The 27696-nt window shown below is 35.7% G+C and overlaps 4 protein-coding genes across 4 annotated transcripts; all 4 read right to left on the bottom strand.

Annotated features, from left to right (window-relative positions):
- Positions 1-5086: 5086 nt before the first annotated feature.
- LOC145610719 (replication protein A 70 kDa DNA-binding subunit D-like) lies at positions 5087-10102 on the bottom strand. Its single transcript, XM_081666020.1, has 10 exons — positions 9893-10102; positions 8643-8759; positions 7146-7413; positions 6965-7061; positions 6736-6866; positions 6579-6657; positions 6378-6489; positions 6113-6275; positions 5897-6015; positions 5087-5479 (listed from the first exon to the last, which is right to left on the bottom strand). The coding sequence occupies exons 1-10, from the start codon at positions 10100-10102 to the stop codon at positions 5087-5089; spliced, it is 1689 nt and encodes a 562-aa protein (XP_081522146.1).
- A 178-nt stretch (positions 10103-10280) lies between these two features.
- Positions 10281-11141, bottom strand: LOC145610718 (uncharacterized). The gene is made up of 3 exons (XM_081666019.1): positions 10884-11141; positions 10785-10838; positions 10281-10631 (listed from the first exon to the last, which is right to left on the bottom strand). Exons 1-3 carry the CDS (start codon positions 11139-11141, stop codon positions 10281-10283), a joined length of 663 nt encoding a protein of 220 aa, XP_081522145.1.
- Positions 11142-11864: 723 nt separating this feature from the next.
- On the bottom strand, positions 11865-16942 carry LOC145611197 (uncharacterized). Its single transcript, XM_081666488.1, has 2 exons — positions 14678-16942; positions 11865-12530 (listed from the first exon to the last, which is right to left on the bottom strand). The coding sequence occupies exon 1, from the start codon at positions 16707-16709 to the stop codon at positions 14922-14924; it is 1788 nt and encodes a 595-aa protein (XP_081522614.1). The 5' UTR covers positions 16710-16942; the 3' UTR covers positions 11865-12530; positions 14678-14921.
- Positions 16943-18654: 1712 nt separating this feature from the next.
- On the bottom strand, positions 18655-27477 carry LOC145610717 (uncharacterized). Its single transcript, XM_081666018.1, has 9 exons — positions 27294-27477; positions 22356-22446; positions 22206-22270; positions 22039-22110; positions 21848-21919; positions 21657-21728; positions 21486-21551; positions 20510-21391; positions 18655-20405 (listed from the first exon to the last, which is right to left on the bottom strand). Exons 1-9 carry the CDS (start codon positions 27475-27477, stop codon positions 18655-18657), a joined length of 3255 nt encoding a protein of 1084 aa, XP_081522144.1.
- Between the last annotated feature and the right edge of the window lie 219 nt (positions 27478-27696).

The following is a 27696-nucleotide window of genomic DNA, read 5'->3' as shown; positions in this document are numbered from 1 at the left end:
ATACATTGCTTTATTCTAACAATATTTAAATTACATTAATTTTAAAATACATAGAAAATAATGTCGGCTAATTTGCGAGAGCATCTAAATTACAAATTCTTGAAATCATACCAATTTTTTTTTTTTTTTTTTTTTTTTTTTTTTTTTTTATTTTTTATTTTTGCCCGGCATGCATAATCTTTCGCCCTCTTGAATTTTTCATGTTGGCACATTTTTCCCAAGTTATTTGTAGGAGATGGTTTAGTGGAATGGAATGCGAGTCATTTTTTTTCCTTGTAAAAACCATCTTGTTGGCTTCAACACGAAACTTGGGTGCTATTTAGGTGTTTAATTGCCAATATTTATATGGTTTTTTTTATTGACAAATTACCTAAATAGCTATTAACGAACTCTAATACAATTACGTCACCCACGTAGTGAATTCAACTGAAGATAACGTAATTGTATTAAAGATTATTATTAGGGAATACATTACCATTAACTTTGGAGTTGATTCCCTTATTTACCATTAACTTTGGTGTTGACTTTTAGTAGTTTGATATATAGAATGGTATTTTGAGGTAAGCTGAAATTTTTTTTTGGTTAATGAGAGGAAGTTGAAAGCTAATGTGATTTTGTATTATTTTTCGAAGCATTTTGTGAGTTAGGTGTATTATATTTGGCATAGGATTGCTTCTTTTTTTTTTCTGTTTGTTATTGTGTTGTTGTGTATGCAAAGCAATAGCTCTATATTTATACTAATAATCTATTTTTTTTTCTTTTTTTTTCTTTTTTTTTACTTATGTGAATTGTATTGGCATGAACTCCACGTAGCTGCTTCTATGAAATATTCAGCAAGTTTATTTTCTCAAAAGAGCTGTATATATTTTTGTACAGATGTAATTATATTTCTTTGATAATTTTTTTTTCTTTGTCCTATTGTTAAAACTGGAATCCTATGTCTGTATGTACAAATAAACTGTATAATTGCTGATTTTAGAGATATCGAAATCTATGGCTTTTTTTTTCTTGTCCTCTTTTTTTTTTTTTTCAGGTTGTAAATGTATGATGCATTATTAAGGCTGACAATATGTGCAGAAATTTATCTCTATCTATTTGTTTTTATTGGATACTCTTGGTTGGAAACTTATCTTGTTGTTGATATTGTTCAGTATTGCTTTGTTGATATGAATAGGTATCTGCTCAGTATTCTTATCTTTATTGCTGTGTTGTTCGGTTGGTATGAATGACGACTATTATTGATTTGTCACCAAAAATACTACTCACTGAATGCCGTGACTAAATCGATTTCTATGAATGCAGTATGATATGATATGATCAGTCCTTCTTGTTAGATTATTGTGTTGTCTATTCAGTGTTCACTAATCTAATTAATCTAACTCAATTAGAATTAGGATAGGTTATATGAAGATTGCAAATTAATTTAGCTTGGGAAAAGATTATGGATGATGCTTACTACTACAGGTGAATCTCTCTACTCGAGGAAGCCCTCTGAGCATTTGCTGATGAGGGGGTGAAATTCCCATGCTATGTCAGTTTTGTGACTCATGATATTGCCATTTTCAGTATAATCTCAATAATGAAATTTAAATATTAATTGTCAATCAATGCTAGATTTCTAATTGCCTAAAAACAGAATGGCAATCTATAATTGTTTTGTAACTGATTATAAATAAATTAGTAACTGATATCAATTAGTAAGTGATTATAAATTGTGTTTAGGAGTATCCTGATATCAATTACTAATTGATTATAAATAAATTCTTCAAATAAAACTGATTTCCACAGAAAATTTTTAGTAACTGATTTTCAAAGAAATTTGATTTTTAGGCTTATAAATAAACTTTTCAAAGAAAACTGATTTTCATAGAAAACTCTTAATGACTGATTTAATTGTGAGATAGTTTAGTCCTTAATTTTGCTAAATTGTTGTATGTACATAGGAAACTCTTACATAGTATATGTGTATGCAAAGTTTAGTCAAGAGCTTTGAATGCTTGTAAGTAATAGTCAATGTGAACATTTGAATATCATATATGTGATTAATACATCACTAATAGATTTCTTTAACTACGGTCAATATCTACTAATTGTAACTCTTATTAGAGCTGGAGTTACTAAGGTTTTTGCATAGACAATTAATTCTTTGATCCATTATATTAGTGAAGTTGTTTGTATTTTTTGAATAGATGTGTTGGTATTTCAAAATTATGAGCTTATATCAGAATTTGCCGTCCCATTTGGTGTCTTTTCAAGATGAATGTCGAAAAGAGCTGGTATGGAAGAGATTTTTACTGATTGTAGTTAATACTTTTCTTCTTTGTTGTAGAATTGTCTTTGATGTTTTTAATATTTATTACAGGAGCTACCTGAAAGTTGGACTTCTATGCTAAGCTGTTTATCTAGCCCTGTGGAAGTCCTCCGTGGGAGCAATAGTCGGATATGGAATAGTGAATTGGCAAAAGTCACAGACCAAACCAGAGAGTATATGACTCTTGGCATTGGTTGGGAAGTGTTTGTAAACGATAACCAAATCTGTGAAGGCGAAGTTCTTATGATATATTATGGTGGGAATAAGTCTTTTTATGTGAGGATATTTTCAGCGTCAATGGTAGAAAGATTCAGTCTTATTGAACCTTTACACAAATCTGCTTCAAGTGATGCAGTTTGCTTCTCTGAAGATTAATACTGCCTTAAAATCTAATAATAATTTAGTAATGGATTTATATCCAAGCTTTTTTTAATTGTAATAGCTTCAATAATGTCAAAGAAATTTGTATGGGAAAGCTTTGAATAATCTGTATGGAGAAGCTTTACATATGTAATGGATTTACTCCTCTGATAAAAGTGACTGATCTCCTTACATGTTTTTTATTTTATTTTTTTTTGTTTTTTTCCCTTTTGTTTTCTTCTGTTTTTTCTTCCTTTTTGCATTGATATATCAATCGTGATAAGCAATTTCATTTATAGTGTAGTTCACATGGCTACAGTTCACTTTGATTTCTTATCTAAAATATATATTTTTTTAAAAAAAAATTATGTAATGTTAATGAGTATATAAGAGAGTGATATAATTTGGAGAATTTGAGTGTTTCATTTGCATTCGATTCGTGGACTAGTAATAATGGTATGGATATTCGAACATGAAAGCCGATGATATTTATATTTTAGTGTATTGTAAAGTATGTTCATGTTTGTTTGTTTTTGTTTTTTTTCCCTTCTGTTATTTTAGGCTGATGGCAGTTGTGCAATGAAGTGGATTCTGAGATTGGATGAAGATCATCTAGAAGTAGTGGTATAGTCAGCTATTTTTAAAATAAAGTCTACTTTTAAACTTGATAAGTTTATGTGGTCTTGATTAGGTTAATTGTTGCTATTGTTTAGGAGATTCCTTCTATGTTTTATCACATTCTAGCACAGCAATGTGGAGCTTTTCAAATTTACCGCAGTGAAGATGGAGTTGCATGGGATATAGTTGTTTATAAGACTTGCATTGGAAAGTCGATTACTGGTATGTATATTGATGCAGGCTGGAAATAATTTGTCTCAGATAATGATCTAGAAGTAGGAGATACTTTGATATTGTATTTCATGGGTAATGGCGTCATTCACACCAAAATGTATAATTCATTTGGGGAGGAAAAAACACGTGTAAATGCTCCTACTAATCGAACTATCCCTGTTCGAAGAAGGCTCCTTCTGAGTGCTGAGGAAATGTATAGGCATTTAACTCAAATGCAAGAACAATGCCCTGATCCATCGTTTAAGTATGTGTTTGATCGTCGATGCATTTTCCAGGGAAAAATTGTGAGTTTTTCATTTATAGTGGATTATGATCATAGTTTGTTGCTGTCAGGAACTGTAATATTATATGTTCTATGCAGGTGGTTCCTCTATTATTTGCAAGGGCTCATTTTCATGAAATAGAACCTTGCACTTTAGTTTTACTTCAGCATAGAATGAAACAGTGGCCTGTTGAACTTCATCTAGTAAAGGAGAATAACCTTATCACTGATAGTGTTTTGAAGAATGGAGTTAATTTGTTCTATGAAGATCAAGCAATTGTCGATGGAGTTGGAGCGTTAGTCGTTTATCGACATGGCTATCCTATTTTGTTTGAGTTGTTGCTTGGACCAGTTTAGGAGCTGTAGCTTAATTGTCTTTAAGTTGTAGAATTATTGTTTTTAGAGTATGTTCTTAGATTATGTAGTCTTTATCTTTGCCTTAGTTTTAGTAGATTTTAATTGTATTTGTGTATACTAAATAAATATAGTATTTTACCTGTTGTAATATATATTTTCATTTGCATTTTTTCCTAAACTCTTACATTTTCATTTGTTTTTTTAAAAAAAGTTTATGCAAGTACATATAATAGTAATAGCAAGATAAGCAGTTCATTTCTAATAAATATATTTTAATATATATTTATATAAATAGGAGTACATAGGACAGAGTTTTAGCTTGGTGTTTGCTAGAAACAATAACCACTGTCATTGTTTCTAGGAAACCCCTCAAAAGACATCTTTCTACAGCATCCTTCTTCTATATACATAAAACCATAAGGACATACCTAAAGTTGATCCTTAGATGATGCTAGAGACACAACATAAAGCACCTAATGTGCCATTTGCTAGATAAACCTGAATAGTTGTGTTTTTAACATAGCAAAAGTAAACAGCTATGGCTGCCTAGATACTTGAGAGCAGCAAAAAATTTAATATTCAAAAGGTGTGCAAGAAATGCACCTTAAGCAGCCGATGTTAGATAGTCGATCACTTTGCCACATATATTGCTTGGTCTTCTTTAGGTAGCTGATAAGGGAAATTCGATCATTTTGCTATATATATGCTTTATATATCGGGTATTAATTTCCATTAGTGGCTGGTTCAGTGGAGGCGTTTTTGATTTTTTCAGTCTTCACAGTGATAGGTGTGGTTTGTTTCTGATCAGTTTTGGTTAGCTCAGCAGCATCTTGAGCATTACCTCTTCCCAGAGATGTGGTGTGGCCTTGACTTTTAGTGCGCTTCTGTGGAGACATTCCACCAAAGCAAAGCTTTTTCTTTGCAGCAGGTTGTGATCTCAGCAACTATGATGTGTCTTGCTCAGCTTCAGCTTCCATGGGCCTTTTCCCTGTAGATTTTGTTTGCTTGATCATTTCAGAAGTTTGCTGAGGTGATTCAGGCTCCTCAGTAAAAGTTTCTTGCTGCGAATGGTTCATTGAAGAGATTTTCAGGTTCGGTGTAGGAATAAATGGCTTAGAACTTTGCATCTCAGTCATGATGTTAGCCACTTGTGTTTCGTTTGCTCCTTGTGTTTCATCTGTAATCTCCTGTGTGTTGGGATCATCTTTCAGCTCTACAGATTTGAGAGCCCACTTTAGGACATTTTTTTGAGCCAGGTGCAAAGTTGGCCCTACTTGAATGTAGAACGGGATGCTGCTAAGCTTATTCTGAATAGCTTTGAATGAGTCGTAATCACCCTGTATTGAATGCATTATAGTAGCATATGACAAAAATAAACTCTAAACATGTAACAGGTGAAATTTACATCTGTGATTTTGTAGGTTTATAAAACTGTTTATGTGGTGTATTTTTTCAAGTCAAATGTAATTTCTGCCATAATTAGCTGTTTCTTAATGAGAATTTGATGCAACAGAGTGTGTAAGATCGAAACATATGTGCACAAAATGCTACAAATGTATTAGTTTTCAATTTTGTGCTGTATTTTTATGTAGAATTCATTTAGTGTGTATCAGCGTGTACTTTATTTAAGGGTACTGAATCAATTAATTTTGTTAAGAAGAAGTTGCTTAAGTGCTTCTTCTAAGTATATTCTCAGTTGTAAGTAAATTAATACGAAAGTAAAGAGCTAAAGCGGTCATTGTAATGTTATATACCTCTTCCTTTATAGCATAGATTTCTGCAGCAGTTTTTCTGAATAGTCTTTCTGTATCATCGTTGAATGTAGTGAATGCCATACTTCCTGTGTCATCTCTAGCTTCGAACTTAAATGTTGCTCTAATATAAACAATAAGTCTATGTTATTAAGTATAATGCTACTAAATAGACATCGTTATATAAGTTCATATGTATATACCTCTATGTGCAGATACTCTCTTTGTTTGAACAAGAAGAACATGAGAAACGCTTCTGCAATGGGAGATTGGAGCGCTTTGAGCAATTAGAACATCCTGTATATGCTTTCACCTTCTCTAAGTCAGCATTTTGAATAGTCACTCCAATCCAAAGAATCTCTTCTTGCATGGTGTTGCTTGGCTATGCACACATTATAGTTAATGAATATTTGTTAGATTTCACATGTCTAATTTTCAGTTAGGCATGAATCTTTGAATTAATTCAGTAAGAGCAATGTCTTACCTTTCTTCGCTTCAAATCAGCAATTGAGACTATCTTTTTGTTTTCACTTGGGTATTTAACATCTAATACCATTGCATGTCTGTCAACTATTCTCTGGTGGAAGAGTTTTACCCTAGCATAAGTTTTAGTGCAAACAGAATTAGCAAATTATAAGGTTTATGGTGCTGTTATTTCAGATTATATTTTGGCACAGAAAATTACCAGTCTTGCAGCACACGTGCGCGTTCTCCCTTAGGTTCATATATTATGCGAGTAGACATACTTGAGTTCATTGAAAATCCTATTTAAAGCAGTAGTGATGACATATTCATAGCATTAAAATGCTAAAGTAATTTAATAATAGCAGTTTATGTCTTACCACGACGAGTATATGGTTTGAGTGCTCTAAATCCTATGACTTGGAATGAATCTGCCCAGTTCTTTAATCTGTCGAAGTACCTTGGTTCTGTCAAGTCATTCCACGGAGAGATGGAGAGTGGTTGATCGCAGCTATTACATGAAAAACACATTGTTAGTTATTGTAATACAGAAACATGATTAAATAAAATTTACTATTCTCTTTGACACTGAATATCATGTAAAGTAACCTCTGATCAGTGATGATTATTTCTCGCACTAAGCTATCTCGTCCTCCATCTTTCCCTTCAACTGTTCTTGGTTTGTCTTCAACATAAAGAACCACTCCTACAACATCCGTGATTAAAAAATGCTAATTAATATTTTTGTTAGATAGAGTTATTCTGAACATGTTAAGTTATATTATCTTACCATATCTCTCATCTGGATCTACTGCACGAGGAATAGCTGCTATTAGCTGGTAGTTAGGTAAAACTGGTCCAAGTTCAGGATCAACTGGCTGAATCACAGTTCTACTACCAAAAGTCATTTGGTAAGGGAACTGATCAAGGTCAGTTCTCCATTTTTCATCTATAAATTTGATTGGTGCAGCAGAAATATCATATTCTCCCAGATACTGCAGTGCATCTTCAAAAGCCTCAATCTGATCTCCAAATAAAGTACCTCGCATCCTGTTGCCCTACAACATTGCAGCACAAACTTGTAAGCCACACGATGCTATTAGCATCATATTGTAAAGAAGATTCAGCAATCTACTTCTGCTTGTTAGCTAGTCCAAGGCATTCGTTTCAAATTGAAAGCTAAAGTTATAAATATAAATAATTATCTTCATATTTGGCAAAAAAAAATGCTGTCATTAATGTATTATAATAATCCTATTATATAATGTGTCACTGTTGTAGAAATCATTGAGGGTTTTGTTTCAGTTCAAATTATGGTTAATTTATAATATAATGATAATGATAATGAGTCTTTTTCTTTTTTTTTTCCAGCTCAAATTATAGCTAATTTATAGTGTGGTGATAATCAAATGCTAATCCCTTTATAAATGATAATAACCGAGTATAGTATAAGAGCCGATCAATCTATTAATCAGTCTAGATGTCATTTATCAACTTATTGATTATTTTACAACAAGATCTGATTCAAAGTAACAAACTAATCGTGTACATTTACTAATAGCAATTTATGCTCATAACTTGTAGAATAAAATGCGTAAAACAGCAAAAATAATTTTACTAATAGCAATTTATGCTAATAACTTGTAGAATAAAGTGCATAAAACAACTCATTGAAAGGAATCACATGTATCAAAGTTCAGAATGCATAATTGGAATCAAACAGCATAATAGCATATTACAGTTGTCACTGAGTCTTGTTAAAACAATCATAGGCATACATAATACATAGCAGCAACCTAAAGCAACATGGATATGATGCACAATCACTTACTGACCATTTAGATTTTATTACAATAATAACTATAAGTCTAAAGGATATATAATATCTGCCATTGCCTTGACTAAAATAAGTTTATGGTTTACAAAATCAAGCAGCCTGTTAAAAGCATCATATACTCAGATTTTATTGTCTAAGAATTTCGGTAAAAGCAAGATCTATGTCTTTTTTTTTTCTAGTCCAATATCTTTCAAAAGTGATTGCCTATTTTTCATTGACTTTTTATTAATTTATCTATTTCTCCTTTTTATGTGGAGCAAAGGTGAACAATAAATTAGTTAGACTACTGCATACAATCATAGTAGTGAAAGGTTTGTACTTGGAAAACACTTAGATTCTCACATTCAAAACAGTCCAACCAAAATTGAGTGGTAAAAACTTAGATTCTCACATTCAAAACATACCTAAAATAACATGGACTTATAATCTTCTAAAGCAATAAATAGATACCTGCTTATCCTTCAGTAGCAAAGTCTGGAATCTGACAGTTTTTTTGGAAGATAGTATGTCTTTTCCCTTTTCAGCAACTACTACTCTGACTATATAAGACTTTCTTGATGCATTTAACTGATTCAAATACACATATTGTGGTTTGTGTCTAGTTGTTCTGAATTTTAACTCTATGCATATAAATGTGTACATAATTTCATGGTTACTATCAGCTTTAAAACAGAATCTGCAATCCAATTTATTAATTTTTTTCTAAAAAAACATACAACTAAATAACAATAAATTTCTTAGAAAAGGTAAACGAAAATAAGAATTCTAAAAACTAATATGAGTAATTATTGCATAAGGAAAAACCATAACTTCCATAGTTCAGAAATTAATGCTAAGAATACTTGCTTCTGTAAACAAAAAAAAGCATATGCCCTAGCAGCAAATGCTTTTATAGTGCTTTAAAAAAACATGTAGTCCTTAAAATCACAGGTAAATTGACTACAATAGCCTTGGATACTTCTAGAGATAGATTGGAAAATAACTAGTGAGGTTTTTTTTTTTTTAAAAAAATGTTGTTGTTACTGTTTATATTGTTCATCCCATACCTCTGATTAGGAAATCTGTACTCTGAACTTTAAACTGCACATTCTATGCTTTTGGTTAGGTATTCAAAGTGTCTCTTTTTTACATTTGATATGTCTAACTTTCTACTTACATATAAGAAAATAATAAGTTATATTTTTTTTTGAAAAGTCTTTAAAAAAAAGAACTCATTGGAGAAATTTCATATGGTCCAAATTCTAAATTTTGGCTGAAAAGTCTATGATAGGTTGTCAGATCTTAAGCCACCCTAAAAGATAGCCTAAACTTTCTAGCATACTCTATGATACTACTATTATACTATAATATTTAGATGTTTATATGAATAATGTAAATGAATTTTTGCTTTCTAAGAAGGAACACTTCATATTTCAAATCAAAATAATAAAGAGTACATAATGCATCTTAGTAGACCATTTTATACAGTTATAGCTTATTCTAAAATGCTATAACCATAAGGCTATTGCTCAAAAGTTGTTCAAAAATGTACACAAAATGACCTTAAGCTTGGGTGTAGATCCTATAAAACCGGATTCCCTGCAATGTAAACATGCAAAAGAAACTAAATTAAGGATTTATGTGTAAATGCATATATATTGTCTTAACTAAGATAATATGTAATAAGAGGCTGGTTTTTTTTGTATTCTTACCTAGATTACTCCTGCTAGTTTTAAGACATTGTACGAAACAACATTTTTAACAGATTTTTGGGCGTACTCTATAGCAGGAGCAACTGATAGGACTCTGATTTTATCCGATGTCCGTGCACGTGAAAGAGCGACATATAATTGACCATGTGAAAAGCACGATCGAGGAAGATAGACCAACACTTGGTCTAGTGTCTGCCCTTGAGACTTATTGATGGTCATTGCAAAACTTAATTTGATTGGAAACTGGTTCCTCTGAAATTGAAAAGGATACTTCTGAGAACTTGATGGCCTGAGTTTAATTCGAGGTATAAACACATGTTCGCCTTGATACTGTCCAACAGCAATCACACACTCGATTAAATTTGAGGAAAACCTCTTACATATGAGACGTGTACCATTACACAGACCAGAAGAAGGTAACAGGTTTCTGAGTAATATTTGGGCAATCCTTCTTCAACACAAGGTTGTGAGGACTCATTCCTCCTGGGCACAGTTTGTTCAGAAATTCCGTAGGGTATATGTTGCCAGTGTCATCCAAAATAGTATCATAGCTTGTATATGTCCTTGCTTTCCCTGGAAACTTATCAATCATGAACGAATTTATAGAATCGACATCATCATTTATAGGAGTTAGAACAGCTCTCCTTGAAAAAATTTTGGGATCCAAACTGCCTGAACTCAATTCTGGAAAAGTTGATTCTAGGTAGTCTACTATTGGATCTTCTTCAGGCTGAAAAGTCTTCACTATCTGTGTTGGTAACTAAACGAGATCACTTTCCATAGTTTTCAATTCCCCATTTCCTATTGCAAGCAAAAAATCACTGAATGCAGGGTCTTCTTTGGCCCTTAAGTTTTCAGTCAATCTGAATCTCTTTAAATGATTCCATATATATGAACTCACCACACTTGCGTCAACTACTTCTTTCTGAGACTTATTAGGAACAACAGGCAACACCTGTCAAAAATCCTCGCCAAATACAATTACTTTTCCACCGAATACAATATTATTATCACATATATCCTGTAACAATAAGTCCAAAGATTCCAAATTTTGCTTGTTTGCCATTGATGCTTCATCCCATATTATAAGGGTTGTTTCTTTTATCAATGCTGCTAGGCTACTTTGCTTAGAAACGCTGCATGCTAGTGAGCAATCGCTGTCTACTGGTATTTTGAATCTTGAGTGCACTGTTTTACCAGAAGGAATGTTTGCTGCAGCTATACCAGAGGTTGCTGTCGGCAAAACAATCTTATTCATGAGGCGTATCTCTGCATACAGTGCATTGTATAAGAATGTTTTGCCGGTTCCATGAGCGCGGGGAAATTAGGTCGTTGACTAACCTCCTCACGGCCAAACAAAATTTATTATAATCCTAAACTAACCCCTAAACAAGTCTAGTGGTAAGTTCGGAGTCGAACCACAAGGAACGGCAATGTTGGATTGTTCTCGATCTAATGCTTAAGCTACGCCGAAGTCGGTTTATGGATAGTGGACACTACAACTACACTAACACACATATAAAGATCAAGATATTATAAAGTCTACTAGGGGCAAAGATCCACTTTGAACAATTAACAAGTTAATGGGAATCGATTGGATAATCAATCATGCAAAGAAAGAATTAAAATGAGAATTAATTACACTCAAGAGCAATCTCTCAAATTCCTAGCCTAGATCCCTCATTGACTAGGCGCATAGAAGAAATTTACCCAAAATGCAATCAAATATATTAATTCTAATTCACAATCCCTTGTCAAACTAGAACTAACATGCAATTAAGTTTGCTATCTTGGGAGATCAATCCAATCTAAAACAAACAACATGCCATCATCAATTCAATCAATTTAATCACACAATTATCATCAAATTTATCTCAAGTAACTTGATTAACCATACCAAAGCTTCACTCAACACCTAGTAGAATGAAATCTACTTAAACATGATTAACAAAGCAATCAATAAAGCATAAAGAGAGAAGAGAGTAAGAAATGCTCATTGATATAAAATGGAGATCTTCAAATCATCAAATTCCTCCTTTGATTATCCAAAATCCATGAAAACCATTGTTTCTCTCACTTTCTCTCTCTAAAATTTGAGAGTTTCTCTCTCTAAAAACCTAACCTAAGCTAAAATTACACTAAGAAGCTCTCTCTTTTACAATCAGAGCTAAGAAGGTATTTATATTACCCCAAATAGAAAGGACGGAGAAAACGAGAAAAACGACCCGTTTACAGGTCGGCACGGACGTGCCAAAGGTTGCACGGACGTGCAGACCTGTTAAAATACGAGCAGCAGCTACTGCCTGAACTTGCACGGGCGTGCTTCATTAGGCACGGACGTGCAGGGACCGGCACAGACGTGCCACTTATTGGCACGGACGTGCAGCCCTTTTTTGGCGAAACAGCTTATTTTCGGAAGGTCATAACTTCTTCGTTACTCATCGGAATAAGGCATGTGACCAGTCGTTGGAAAGCTCTCAAGATGAACTTTATTCTCCAATTTGAATCACTTCAAAATGTTTTTTAGATCAAAAGATATAGGCGTTTGAAGTATGATCTTTGCAAATCAAGTGCACATTTCTTCATTACTTGTTCTTTTATGTTTTATATTTCTTCAATCTTGAGCAATGAACTTATCCAAGTGTTCCTAAACATAAGAGTAAACCAATAAAGTTTAATCTAATGTCATAAGCCACCAAAATATGCAAGAAAAGCCAAAATTGAGCAATAACGACATTTCACACATAAACATGACAAATGTAGTAAAACGTTATTAAAACCAAGTAAAAAGATAGAAAAACTATGAAAAACTAACTAGAAAACTCCTAAAAATAGCGACATAAATAACACTTATCAAATTCCCCCAAGCTTAACTTTTGCTCGCCCTCGAGCAAAACAAAAGAAACACAAGGGAATGTGATGCATTTTATACAAACAAAGAAAACTAGAAGGGAAAGAATATACACTAACTCACTTTCGTAGGAATCACGAATACATTTAGCGTATGCATCAAGCACTTTAAACCCCTTAGATTGCTCTAGAGGACGAGTAAGCTCTCGTAAGGGTGTCCTAAGAGTTTAACCCATAACTCTTGACAAAAATCAAGGCAAAGCAATAAATAAATAAAATAAAATAAATCGAAGTAACAGAAAAGTTACAAGCGTTCTAGAGTGGACTTTTATGATGGAACAAACACTAATGAATGTCAATCTTTCTAAAATAATAAAGGTATGCACGTTCTAAGATGTCCAAGGTTGATTGAAACATAACATATGCTAAGCATAGAGAACTAAAGGAAACACATTCCACCTTTTGTTTCAACCAATCGAACCACGTTCTCTCTACTAGTTTCAAATCCACTTTCAAGTTAGCTTCTCATGATTCCACGAAGGAACCAGAAAATAAATAAGAAATTAAAAACATTGAGAAGGTTACCCGACATCTTGGCTATGCAAACTCGCTCTATAGGCTTGATTCCTATTTCCCGCCATCATTGAATGACTTAACCCTCTAGGATCAAAAGGACTTTCAAGGTATTAACATATAAGCTAGGAGAGTAAAGGTGTGGAGAACTCTTGAAATTGGTGGTAAACCTATGTGAAGCACGGGTGGAACTTCTTCCACAAGATCCAAACGGTTCCAAAACAAAAGTGCCATGTATGCTTATTAAATAACTTTCCCCAAGCTTATTTAACACAAAATAACAAAAACAGGGAAAACAACAATAACAAAACCCTTTTTTTTTGTGCTTTACATTCTTCTTTACTTTTTTTTTTCAATATTTCCTTTTTCCAAGCTTTTGTTTTTTTTTTTTTTTCAATGTCCTTGCCTCTTTTAACTTTGGATGGCTTTTTTCTCAAAATGCATTTGCTTTTATGCACAAAATTATATACGATACATACTTGCTTTGCAAATGAACTCATAATTCTAAACTTGCACCATAAACAATAAAACAAGCTCGAAAACAAAATTGCTTCACAAAACTAAAGGTAGAAATTAAAGTGAAACCAACGCTTGAAGGCTTGTATGTGGCTAGAGAAAAGAATGCATATGGGTCAAAGGGGCTAGCAAGAGGGGCAAATGCAAACCAAATCCAAAAATTGAAAATTAATCCTATAAAAAGAGAAATGCCTTTGTCATCCCCTAAAGTGGCTCGGTTGTGATCTTGGGAGCTAAAAGTCAAGTTCTAGATATGAGAATGCAATAGCCAAGGATCCAAAAATGCCGCTCAACAAAATATGATGAAGGCTTGAACAATTATACCTCACTAGGGATAGCAATAACTAACTCTTAATTTCATATCCACTATAGAGAGCAACTCCATCTTACCACAAACAAGTGAACTAAAGCTTCATGGTCCCAAAGTTCTTAGCCAACTACCTTAGCATACCATATCCTAGAGTCAACCTAACACATTCTCAAACTGTGCACACCTCTAAAATTTAGGAAGAAAGACATTCAAGAATACAAGTCCAAAAGTATTATGTCCAAAGCAAGAACAAAAGAAAACACATTGCAAATTTGCCTTGATAGAAACAAAAATCTTTTTGTGATTTTCAAGATAAAGAACATGAAAATACATATACAAATGTGCATGGCATATATGAATCAACATCCCACCAAACATGATGGAATACCCTCCCCGAAGCTTGAATGAAACACTAAACTCAATCATAAATCAATTAATCCATGGGAGGGGAAAACGAGGAGATCAATCCAACAACCCAACATATGTCCTGTTTCAAAGCCACTTTAGGTATCAACCAATGGAAAAATAGCAAGGAAAGATATTACCGGATTTTAGGTGGGTGTATATACCCGCAAATGACCCAATTAAACTTTTCAAAGCCACTTTTCTCAAGAATTGAATCTTGTTTTCCATATGCTAGCAATTGTGGTGCCAAACTTCCTTGATTCTTGATCCAAACTAATGCACCAAAGTATATCATGTTATGTACCTAGAAAAAAGCACACAAACATTTCCATGAGAGAAAATCTATTCTAAAAAGAAAAGAAAATGAAAGCAATAAAACACGGGTTACTTCCCGAGAAAGGCTTGCTTAAGGTCCAAGCTTGACCGCTCTAGTAAATAATATTGCAACGATCGCAAGAGCTTGTCAAATGCACTACTACACATCTCATAAGATAACAAGTAGGCAAATGATATAAGAAGGACATGCACCAAGATTAGGGCACACAAAAGAAAATGAAGAGGGAGTTGCCAAGAAGAAGAATAATCAAAAGAAAATTCAAGAAAATAAGAAGAAGAATAGAAAGGCAAACTCTCTTCACAAAAATCTTTTTGGGTGGCAAAATCACCCTTTTCCTCAATAGAAGACGAATGAGGGACATGAAAATCATCATAGGCAAGGGGTTCCCTAATAGGCTCATTAACAAAGGAAGGAAGGGATATAGGAGTGTAGGGGATATGGTTGAAATTCCTTGAAAAAGGGACATGAGAGAAGGGGATAGGAGCAATGGTCTCACAAATGGTCTCTTCTTCACCACCATCCCTCAAATCACCAATTTGAGCATGAAAATCAATCATAGAATCCTCAAAAGAAGAACACTCATGATCATGATCTTCCTCAAACATCCAACTTCCAAGAGGAACTACATAATCCCCTTCACTACAATCATGAACAACAACTCCCTCAACTTCCTTAAAGCCTAAAATCTCAAAGCCATGCATGAATGGATGCAAATTCATTTCAAAATTATCTCTCTCCCATGAAGCATGCTTAATGAACTCACTCAAAAGGCTATGGGTTTTCATTTGACACTCAATAAACACATTAGACATAACCTCAAATGAATCCAAATACTCGTGGATAAAAGGATCACAATCATGCACTTGAGACTCATCAAGATGGGAAAGAGGGTTAAGATTTTCAAAATCAACACTCTCTTCATTCTCAACTCCTTCACCATCACTCATATGCTCACCAATGGGATCCTCACACTCTCTTGGTTTCTCAAAATCATCATCATCATCCTCAACACACACATTAAATTGGGATTTTTCACAAACAAGCATCAAATGTGACAATTGGCTTTCTAACTCTTCTTTTCTTCTCCTTCCCTCCTCAAGACGCTCCTCATTCTTTTTCATTATCTCTAATTGACCTCTCATAGAATTAAGAATCATTTCCTTACTAGGCCCAAGCTCATTATCAAGCTCAATGCACCTAATTTGAGATTCAAAAGTAGCAATAAGGGATTCAAAAGGTGTAGAATATTGAGGCTCAACAAGAGAAGAAGAAGTACAACCAAGATTGGAAAAATTAACATTAAGATCATGAGCATATACATCACAATGGGGAGTGGGGGCACAATCAAACACATGAGATTCATCATTAAGGGAACGAAGCACATCACAAGAAGGCATGGTAAATAATGAAGAATATTGAAACACACCATTAGCATCAACTTGAGCATGTACCTCATCATCATGAACAAAAGAGGAAATAAAGTTGAAATCATGTGTTCTAGGTTCACTTAAGGGATCATGTAACAAATCGTGGGAATTCATGCTAATATTGAAAGTATCAACACATTGCATATCAATAATAGAATAATTACCCTTATTGTTGACATCCCAAGAAAACCAAACATAAAAATCCCAAGCATCATCAATTGATAATGCTCTAAATTCACCATTATGCATGCATTCAATTTCATCCCTAGTTTGCTCATTCAAACCAAAATAACAAATCTCACAAGCCTCCCAAAGACTACAACAATTAAAGTCCAAATATCCCTCAAGTCTATTGAAATATTCACAAAAAGGCTCATTGTCATATTGAGGAAACGAGTTACTTGCCATTTTTTTACAAAAACAAGCAAAAATAAAAATAAAAAAATAAAAATAAAAAGAAAAGTATACACAAAGACCTAGACTCAAGCAATCAAAAACAACCAAGCATTGACACCGTTCCCCGGCAACGGCGCCATTTTGAGCGCGGGGAAATTAGGTCGTTGACTAACCTCCTCACGGCCAAACAAAATTTATTATAATCCTAAACTAACCCCTAAACAAGTCTAGTGGTAAGTTCGGAGTCGAACCACAAGGAACTGCAATGTTGGATTGTTCTCGATCTAATGCTTAAGCTACGCCGAAGTCGGTTTATGGATAGTGGACACTACAACTACACTAACACACATATAAAGATCAAGATATTATAAAGTCTACTAGGGGCAAAGATCCACTTTGAACAATTAACAAGTTAATGGGAATCGATTGGATAATCAATCATGCAAAGAAAGAATTAAAATGAGAATTAATTACACTCAAGAGCAATCTCTCAAATTCCTAGCCTAGATCCCTCATTGACTAGGCGCATAGAAGAAATTTACCCAAAATCCAATCAAATATATTAATTCTAATTCACAATCCCTTGTCAAACTAGAACTAACATGCAATTAAGTTTGCTATCTTGGGAGATCAATCCAATCTAAAACAAACAACATGCCATCATCAATTCAATCAATTTAATCACACAATTATCATCAAATTTATCTCAAGTAACTTGATTAACCATACCAAAGCTTCACTCAACACCTAGTAGAATGAAATCTACTTAAACATGATTAACAAAGCAATCAATAAAGCATAAAGAGAGAAGAGAGTAAGAAATGCTCATTGATATAAAATGGAGATCTTCAAATCATCAAATTCCTCCTTTGATTATCCAAAATCCATGAAAACCATTGTTTCTCTCACTTTCTCTCTCTAAAATTTGAGAGTTTCTCTCTCTAAAAACCTAACCTAAGCTAAAATTACACTAAGAAGCTCTCTCTTTTACAATCAGAGCTAAGAAGGTATTTATATTACCCCAAATAGAAAGGACGGAGAAAACGAGAAAAACGACCCGTTTACAGGTCGGCACGGACGTGCCAAAGGTTGCACGGACGTGCAGACCTGTTAAAATACGAGCAGCAGCTACTGCCTGAACTTGCACGGGCGTGCTTCATTAGGCACGGACGTGCAGGGACCGGCACAGACGTGCCACTTATTGGCACGGACGTGCAGCCCTTTTTTGGCGAAACAGCTTATTTTCGGAAGGTCATAACTTCTTCGTTACTCATCGGAATAAGGCATGTGACCAGTCGTTGGAAAGCTCTCAAGATGAACTTTATTCTCCAATTTGAATCACTTCAAAATGTTTTTTAGATCAAAAGATATAGGCGTTTGAAGTATGATCTTTGCAAATCAAGTGCACATTTCTTCATTACTTGTTCTTTTATGTTTTATATTTCTTCAATCTTGAGCAATGAACTTATCCAAGTGTTCCTAAACATAAGAGTAAACCAATAAAGTTTAATCTAATGTCATAAGCCACCAAAATATGCAAGAAAAGCCAAAATTGAGCAATAACGACATTTCACACATAAACATGACAAATGTAGTAAAACGTTATTAAAACCAAGTAAAAAGATAGAAAAACTATGAAAAACTAACTAGAAAACTCCTAAAAATAGCGACATAAATAACACTTATCATTCCACCTAGACCATCTACAAAAAATGCTCCTGGTTTTCCTTTTATTACATGCTCCATTATAGATGTAAATGCTTCCTTTTGAGCTGCATTTAAGAGGCTGCGGCTGTCAATACAGCTCTGAGGAATTGGGGCATCTAATGCGTCTTGTATATCCTTTGTTCTGTCAATCATGCTATCAGTGCTATCACTTAAAGAAGCCAAACCACATTCACCCAATGACTTTCCCATAGCTTCTAGATGCTGCTCAATTGATCTAACTGTGAGTTTTTTAATTTTGGTTTCTGTACCAGGAGTTTTTTTTTGCAAAATCTTTTGACAATGCAGCACAGTATCTGCACCATTGTTCTTCAGGGTTTTCTGGCTGACAGAATATAAGCACAGTAGCAAATAAACGGCGTAAAGCTACTGGCAGCTGAATTTCAATCGCTTCAGCTAAACAAATGTTTGCAGCATCATCCATTTCTAAGATACCTGCTTTAAGGCACGCCTCCTTGAAGCTTGCACATACATGCCCGCGAACTGTGCGTAAGTCTGTAAATGACCTAGGACTCTTGACATTTAGCAACAGCAATCGCAAATAGAAGCGCTCACCTTCAGAAGGAGCTACAAAGGTTAAACGGCCTACCATTTTTGTTTTACGTTTCCGCCTGAACCATGCTTTTGCAGTACCATCCCATCTATAGTGCTCTGGAAATTCTCCATAAAAATACCCCAAACCATTCTCAGAAGCAGCATTCAAACGGAAAAACTCAGTTAAAGGAGTCTTTGCATAAACACCACTTGCAATTCCCACATCTAGTCTTTCATGTGGCCGCACACACACGGTGTTCATTTCTGGCATATGAACTGAGAGAGGCATTACTGGTGGATATATTTCAAATAAGTCAAATCCAAAAATTCTCCATGCTGCTTCACATGGTGACACCCATCTTCCTGACTGATACTGAGCAATCTCATCTTCAGAATTTCTATCTTCAGCTGAAACATTAAAGGCCACCCGATCATGTCCCTTGTAAACATATTTGTACAAGTACTTTACTGCTTTTATAGTTGAACAAACCTCAACATTTAAATGGCAGTCAAAAAGTGAAGAAAGATAAGGGTTATAAGGCACAACCCATCGATTATCTAAGTAAGCACCCCTGACCTTGACTTGTTCTCCAGTATCCGTCCTGCGATAGCATAGGTAGCCATCCTTATTTGTTGTGGTTTGTGGTGTGAATTGTTTTGGATACCCATTTTTACAAGAAGATACACTATCTTTCTTTCTCATACGAGGGCATTCTGGATTTAATTCCCCACATGGTCCATGCATCATATGCTGTAACACAATCTTACGGAGTTTGGGTTGATTCACAGAAGGTATTTCTGCGCAAACAAATTTATCATAATCAGCAGGACACTTCATCTTGTACTGTGGCTGTAGAATTAACAAGAAATGAGCATGGGGTAACCCTCTATTCTGGAATTCCACAACATAAATCATAGCAGCTACTTTGCCAAATATTTTTTCTTTCTTGATTTTTTTCCTGAGAGCAATCAACTTTGCTCGAAATATTTTAGCAACTAAATCTGGCCGATCCTGAGCAGCTTCACCTGGCGATAGTTCAGCTTTTATCTCTGGCCAATTTACGTTGCATGTTACAGTAACGAAGAGATCAGGTTTCCCGTACTTCTGCACAAGTGCCATTACATTCAAATATCTCCTTTTCATATCACGAGGCCCTCCTGGGAAAGATGGTGGCAAAATGAACTTATGTCCAACATTTTCTGCATTTGTTTCTCCACTTTCGACTGTATCAAGAATCCCTTTATATAGATCAGCTCTTATTGTATCCTGATTCCTCCGGAAAAAGTCTAATCTTGTATTTTCAACTTTGATATACATATCTACAATGTACTGCAGGAAAGAACGACCTGCCCTTAGAAGCATGTTTCCTATCCTGATTTGAATCATGTAGGCATAGTACTCTCTTGCAGAGATGTACTTATCGGCCTTGGTATGCCTTCCAGAAGCACCTATAATAAGCATTAAGACAAATGAATGAACTGAACATATCTTATTTAAAGGAAACAATGTTATAAAAGCAATATAAAAAATTAAAGTCTTTGTGCAAACTCACGGGCGGCTTCTACATCCAGAAACTCTGCTGGAGTATGTACTGCACAAGACTGAATAGGATCAGGTTCAGTGGCCAATTGTCTGTCTCTACCGTGCGAAACTTTTTTCAGACCTTGATGCCAACCACATTCACCTCTTGGAAAGAGTAGAGGATACTGTAAAGGGTCATAGCACCCATAATAGTGTGCAATCCGGTGAATTTCTGTAGATTTTCCAGTTACAAGGATATGCGGCCATGAACTCTGGCTCGACGAAACACTATCAGGCCAAATAACTGCAACTTCATCTGAAGTGGGAGCATTATACACTCTTTGATCTGGTACAGTGTTTGAATTTATTATGATGTTAGTACTTTCATTGACAGTTACTTCTTTTAAAGAACGAAAAAATCTTGCATATGGATTATCTCTAGTTACTCGCATTAATATGTCAATTACATCTTGTCTTAATTTAGGAAAACAATCTGCCCGATGTTTAAGTTCATTTTGGCCATCATAGAAGTAAAGTTGCAAGTATTGTGGGCCTTTTTCATCTGGAATTAAATCTGGTACAGAATGATATATTTGACCATGTAATTTAAAGACATATATTCCTTTATGTGTTTCTTTGTCGACTTTACCACCAATTGAACTAAAAGCAAATAAATTATTGTACAATCTAGCAAACTTTCTAAAATGCACAGCATCTTCATCCTTTGAAGTAAAAAGCCTTACTAATTCCGGGGGATATTCATTAGCAACTATCTTAACATCTCCATCACCACAATAGAAATGCAAGGTTTCAAACTGGAATTTCTTAGCCCCACATTTGGCACAGTAAGTAGGCGGAGCTAACTGTAATGGCTGTGTAGGCAATGGCTTCCCTATAGCAGCCACAGGTGTTTCTGTAACATTATCAAAAGATACCTTGTAAAATTCTATAACACAACAGCATATATACATTGATCCTATGAACTGCAACTATAAATAAGGACTTACTTTTAGCCGCATCTCTTAATTGCTTTGAAGTTTGTGCAGGTGCAGACACTGACGCCTTGTTTTTCCCTGTAAAATTATAAAGTAAAAACAGAACAGAAAGTAGTAAACAGTATACTATACAGCAACATATATAGATTTTCTTTGGAAATCGTAATCACAATATGATCTCACCCTTAGCCAAATCCTTTAATTGTTTTGAACTCTGTCCAGATGATGGAGTTGCCTTGGTAGCCTTGCTTCTTTCTGCCATATACCAAAACAACTAAAAAACAAAACCTGCTTAGTAAATTCACCCAAATATTTCTCCCACACAGCAGCACACATACACTAACCCTTTAAACCGAACCTACAGCAATGCTTACTTTTCGGTGCCTTCTCTAACTGCTCTGAACTCTGCGCACATGATGGAGTTGCCTTAGTAGCCTTGCTTCTTTCTGTCATATCCAAAAATAATTCAAGAACAAAACCTACTAAGTAAATTCAGCCAAATATTTCTCCGACACAGCAGCACACATACACTAACCCTTTAAACCAAAACTACAGCAATGCTTACTTTTCGGTGCCTTCTCTAACTGCTCTGAACTCCGCGCAGATGAAGGTGTTGCTTTAGTACATTTAGGTTTTTCTGTAATGCAACATAAATAAAACAGGAAGAAAGCTTATTAAATAGATTCACATATATATCCTCTTTATAGCTATAAACCAAAACAAAGTGCTTACTCCCAGCTGTGATGTATGTCGAAGGCCTTGCTCTAGCCTTTCTAGGTCTTGGTTGTTCTTCCTCACTATACAAAGCATAAAATACAGGTGGATTTGTTTTTTAACATAATTATATCTGGCATAATCATAGTTATCATAATAACCTAGTACCTGATGGAATTCTGCAGCAATGATACACTAATTGCTCGTTTTGACTGTCGACCTTGAGCTGATGGCCTCTTAAAATTATAAGGCGCCTCAGCTATTATATAAACATTGTAAAACAGCAATAAAGCAGCTATTCATTAAGGTGATAATATGCAACAACACAATATTCAAAATAAATAAGAAACTTTTTTTCTGTAAAGATTATTTTACTGCACAATGATAAGTGACTTTTATGTCACTTTTAGGGTATCTATCGAGTCGTTTCTCGGCTTATTTTTCCAATAATTTAACCCTTTTTGTCCTTTATTTCTATTATTTTATTATTCTCGTCTTTTATATTTATTTTGAGTAGTTTTGGAGCGTTTTAGTTTATTCTCTTTATTTTATTAGTTTTAGTTTATTTTCGTATTTTATTTTATTTTATTTGCTTGCGTAGTTTTAATTATTTTTTTTAGTTTAGTTTTATGTCCCTTATTTTCTATTTTATTTATTTATTTTATTTGTCTTGGTTTTATTTTATTTCGTCCTCTATTTATTTTCATTTTTATTTATTTCTATTTTATTTATCTTATTTTATGTCCCGATTCTCCAATGTGTATTTTTGGTTGTGTAGGTATGTTTTCGGGTTGAAGCACGGATTTCAAAGTCAAGTGGTTTGCATTGGATGTTCGAGGTCCGAGGTTCAAGGCAAATGCACAAGCTGCTGCTCTTCCCTAATTACTGCTGCCAGCCTAACCTACACCACCCATCTTCTTAACCTACACCACAACGCGCAGCGCATCTCACCTTCCCCTGCATCCCAACTCAGCAACAAACACAACACCCTGCTGCCGCACCCACAACAACCACCAATTCACAACTCCACTCAGCCACCCAAACCACCTGAGCCTCGCAACTCACCCCACACACCACCAGCAGCAAGGCTGCCCAGCCACAATTCACTCCCTCACGCACTCCACCACTGCTGCCCCCTTCACCACTCTCACCAGCCACGCAAAACCACCAATCAACCAACCACCACGAACCCATAATCAACCACCAAACTCAAACGCCAACTCCAACCTCACACAACCAAACCAAACAACACCAATCTCCATCCACCGCCCTGAACCACCATCAACAACCACCAGCCGCAGCAACCTCACCAAACCACGACTCCAACACCAACAGCAGCAGAAATTGCGCCACCATTAACGCACCAATTCTCAGCAACAAATCGAACAACAGCGCCCAAAATTCAGAGCAATTCAAATCAATTGGGTTCGAGCAAACCCATTGAGAAGTTCGGTCGAATTAAAAGGGCGAAAACAATCAGAATCATTTGATGTTTTCTGATTTTTAGAGGAGTGGTCGAACACACCCATGGTTCGATCGAACCAACCCATAGTTCGGCCGCACCTACTTTCGGTTCGATCGAACCATTTCACGAGCTTCGCACATGGCATTTAGTGAGATTGAACGGTTGCGATTAAGTGATGATTGCTGATGATGGTTGATGATGGAGTATGAATGGCGTTGATGATGGTTGTTGGATGATGATGATAAGAGAGCAGCCACGAAAAAGAAGAAAAACATTTGGGGGTCTGATGTATTTCGTGGGTTTGGTGGGAATTTTGGGGGTTATGTTTTCTATTTTCATTTTCTTTTATTTTCATTTTTATTTTAGTTTTGTTTTTGGATTTAGTTTCATTAGTTTTATTTAGGAAAATTTCACATTTGCTACCAGGGAAAGCACCCTATTTCACATTTGCTACCCCTTTAATTTTTTATTTTATACTACTACCACCTAAATCAGAGTTTTTTAAAAATCACTACCACTTGACAGATACCGTTACTATTTTCGTTGCCACCACCCAACCACCGTCCAGCCACCACTCCTTCCCACCCACCACTTCTTCTCACCCACCACTCCACCAGTTGTCACCGCAACCACCACTCACCGTCCAGCCAACCATCCGTGACTCCCTTCCCGTGACTCCGACCAAACTAGCCACCAGCGAGCCCCTTTCTTGCTGCCGACCAGCCACCACAACGAACCCCCCTTCCCTTTCCCCGTTCTCGCAGCAGCCCCGACCCCGCGACTCCAACCACCCACCCTGTCGGCGCCGGCTTCGCGTTCCCAGCCCCCTCGAAAACCCCATCTCGGCCCCCTCTCTCCCCTCGAAAACCCCCTCGATCCCAGCCCCTCTCCCCTCGAAAACCCCCTCGATCCCAGCCCCTCTCCCCTCCCCTCGAAAACCCGATCCCAGCCACGGCCTCGTCCCCCGTCCCCTTTTTCGGCCGCGTCGGCGTGCTTTATCAGCCACAAATCGCAATTCCCTGCCACCCAAAACCACCCTAAGCGAAACCCTAAAAAACGTCTAGGGTGGTTTCGGGCAGGGAAATAGGGTTTAGGGTTGTCGGTTTTGGGTGGGGAAGGGGAGGGGTTTGATTCCGATGCCGGCCGCCGCCTCTTTGGGCGCTAACCGCCGGCAGGGGGAGGGGGGAGGGTGGCTGACGGGGAGGGCAAGGGTTTTTGGGTGGCTGGTTTTTACTTTTTGTTTTTTTTTTTATTTTTTTTTAATTTTTTAATTTATTTTTTTTATTTAATTTTTATTTTTTTTAATAAACTTAACGGAAATCCTAACGGATTCCGTTAAGTGGTAGTGATTGTAACAGTTAGTGTGTTTGTGTGGTAGTAGTATAAAATAAAAAATTAAAGGGGTAGCAAATGTGAAATAGGGTGCTTTCCCTGGTAGCAAATGTGAAATTTTCCTTTTATTTATTTTATTTTTATTTTATTTTTTTTAGGCCTTGTATATAAATACCCCTTTTGGGGTTATTTCTCTTTTAACTTTCCAATCAACATTTTATTCTACCCTAGATTAGATTAGAGTAGTTTTTTTTTTTTTTTTTTTTTTTTTTTTTTTTTTTTTTTTTTTTTTTTTTTAATGTACTATTAACATTCTCTCTCTAAAAATCCTCTCTCTCTCCCATAACCGCCGCCCCTCTTCTTCTTCTCCGGCTATGAGGCTCACCGGCGGGCGTGTGGCTCACCGCCCACGCCACAGCGTCGGCGAGCCTCCGATCTACCCCTTTAGATTGTTTATTTCTTTTTCCGTTATGGTTTTTCATTTTTTCAGCCTTTCATCTGGCGCCGTACCGCCTCTTCGTCCGCCGCCGTTGTTCTTCTCCGACTGTGAGGCCGGCCTGCCGTCGTTTCTTTGTACCGCCTCCCCGCCGCGCCTTCGCCCCACCCCTTTGTCCGTTGCCGCGACGTGGTTTACGAGAACGGGGAGGGGGAGTTTCCTCCCTCTGAGTCCCTCGTGTAGGGCCGTTCTAAGTCCCTCGTGTAGGGTTGTCGTTGCAGCGGCTCAGGGGCGTGTGGGGTTCGGGCTTCTCAGGCGGGCCTCGGTGGTCCGTGCGTTTATTTCCGGCGTTTCGTGGGCTGGGTCGGTGAATCCCAGAGCGTGGGTGGTGGGACTCGGTTTGGCAGCGGGGTGGGATGTTAGGGTTTCGTTTTTTGTTTTAGGGTTTAGTTTTCGTTCTGTTTTTCCTTTTAGAAGTCGTTGTGTGTTTTTTAGTTTTATTATTTTTTCTGTTTGTGTGGTGTGTTGGAGTGATATGGGGCTTGCAGATCGGTGTACCGATCTTCTGGTGCAGGATTTAAGCCGGGTTTTTTGGCTATGGGGCTTCGGTTTGATCTTCTGTTGGTTTGGGCTAAAGGGTTTTGCTTCCATGCCGATATCCGTGTTTGAATCGGAGTTGATCTTGTCTATGGTGAAGTGTACGACACCAATTTTGATTTCAGGTCGAGGAGTATGGGATTCTGAGCCAATGAAGGTTCTCATCAGAAATTACATCATATTGCCAAACCCCCTTGCAAGAGGCTGCATAGGACAGCGTTATATGAGCCAAGGGTACTTAAGAAAGTCATTCTGCGCGTGCAATTGTAGTTTCGTTTATTTCGAACTTGTAATTGGTTCGGTTGTCTTTGTATTGTTCGATTATGATCTCTTATGTAAGTGTTGTATGGCTTTTTATTAATGAATATAATCTCCCCCCTTCAAAAAAAAAAAAGATTAGAGTAGTTTTTAGCTATTTTATTTTCTCTCTCTTAGGGTTAGATGAGGATTTTCTCTCTCTAGTTTAGGAGTAGTTTAGAGAGGGAAAGCTTGGATTTTTCATGGAGTTTTGAGAGGTTGAAGATACAATTTGTGGATTTTTCTTCTCATTAATTCAATGAGTCTTTCTAACTTTCTCTCACCTTTATTGCTTTCATTTATTATTATTTTTGCATATTTATTTGTTTATTTGAGTAGATTAATTAGTTTAGTTGTTTGATTCTTGCTTTTATTATTATTTTACCTTGTTTTCCATGTTTTTGTTTATCATGTTAGCTTAGGTATTCTAGGGAATTGGATGAAGGTTATGTTAATAAATTGAATGATTGATGGTGATTAGTATGAAATTGTTTCTTGATTATTGTGTATGGATGATGCTTAAATGGATTAGAATCTTTCTAGCTAATTGATTCTATGTTCTTAATTGTGTTTTCAATCGATTGTGCGAGAGTGAGTTGGTTGAGAGCTCTAAAATCTTCCATACCTTTGCTAGGCTAGTTGCACGAGAGTGAATTAGTTTAGTAGGATAATTAACATGTTTAATTGTGCGAGAGTGAGTTAAATGTGTTGATTGTTCCTAATCGAGGTAATTTTCATCTAATTGTTTGATGTTATTGAATGTATTGATGTAATAGGATTCCACTTTCCCTAGTTTTAATTATTTGTCCTTAGTTGTGTTTAGTTGAACCTCTCTCTATCTCACAAGTTTTCCCTAGTAGTCTAATTAGCACAAATTGATACACTTAGTCCTTTTGGGTTCGACCCTTTACTTACCCCTATACTCGTATTAGGGTAGTTTAGGTTTTATAAATTTCTAATTTGATTAGGGTTAGTAGACCAACGACACTATCTAACTCGCGATCACACAAATGCACCCATCTCACACTGCCACAGCTGAAACCACCTCTAGATCTTATATATATGGTAGCAACAAAGTCTGCGTTTTTTGTTCTTTTATTTCTGCATAAAACCACAACCAACAACCCAGTATTACTTTTTGCAGCTAACTTAGTGTTCGACATTTCACTAAGCTTTAAAGAAAGAAAAATTTGTTTCTATGACTATTTCAGAGACAATAGGCAAAGGAGAAATAATATGTTTATAAGTAACATAAAACAATGTGAACTTAAATAGGGCAATTAAAAGGTGCTTTCATTCATTTAGAAAGTACATTACATTATATTCAAGCCTTATCATACATACGATTTCTTTCATGCGGTTTCAACATACTCAAAAGAAGC

This window comes from Chenopodium album, chromosome 24 (genome assembly GCF_948465745.1).
Source record: "Chenopodium album chromosome 24, dcCheAlbu1.1, whole genome shotgun sequence".
Taxonomy (NCBI): Eukaryota; Viridiplantae; Streptophyta; class Magnoliopsida; order Caryophyllales; family Amaranthaceae; genus Chenopodium; species Chenopodium album.
This window is presented reverse-complemented; position numbering and strand designations above follow the sequence as displayed.

Bases quoted from the DNA above. Each gene is read 5' to 3' on its own strand.
- LOC145611197 (XM_081666488.1), bottom strand. From the start codon at position 16,709: ATGGCAAGTAACTCGTTTCCTCAATATGACAATGAGCCTTTTTGTGAA.
- LOC145610717 (XM_081666018.1), bottom strand. From the start codon at position 27,477: ATGTCGAACACTAAGTTAGCTGCAAAAAGTAATACTGGGTTGTTGGTT. The intron at 21,729-21,847 runs GTAAGCATTGCT...GGTATATGGCAG, and splicing joins GTTAGAGAAGGCACCGAAAA to AAAGAAGCAAGGCTACCAAG. The intron at 21,392-21,485 runs GTAAGTCCTTAT...ATAATGTTACAG, and splicing joins ATTAAGAGATGCGGCTAAAA to AAACACCTGTGGCTGCTATA.
- LOC145610719 (XM_081666020.1), bottom strand. From the start codon at position 10,102: ATGACCATCAATAAGTCTCAAGGGCAGACACTAGACCAAGTGTTGGTC. The intron at 6,658-6,735 runs GTAAGACATAAA...TGCTTTAAATAG, and splicing joins CAAACCATATACTCGTCGTG to GATTTTCAATGAACTCAAGT. The intron at 5,480-5,896 runs GTATATAACATT...CATTCAATACAG, and splicing joins TCTATGCTATAAAGGAAGAG to GGTGATTACGACTCATTCAA.
- LOC145610718 (XM_081666019.1), bottom strand. From the start codon at position 11,141: ATGAATAAGATTGTTTTGCCGACAGCAACCTCTGGTATAGCTGCAGCA. The intron at 10,839-10,883 runs GTATTCGGTGGA...GATTTTTGACAG, and splicing joins ATATATGTGATAATAATATT to GTGTTGCCTGTTGTTCCTAA. The intron at 10,632-10,784 runs GTGAGTTCATAT...TTACCAACACAG, and splicing joins AAGTAGTTGACGCAAGTGTG to ATAGTGAAGACTTTTCAGCC.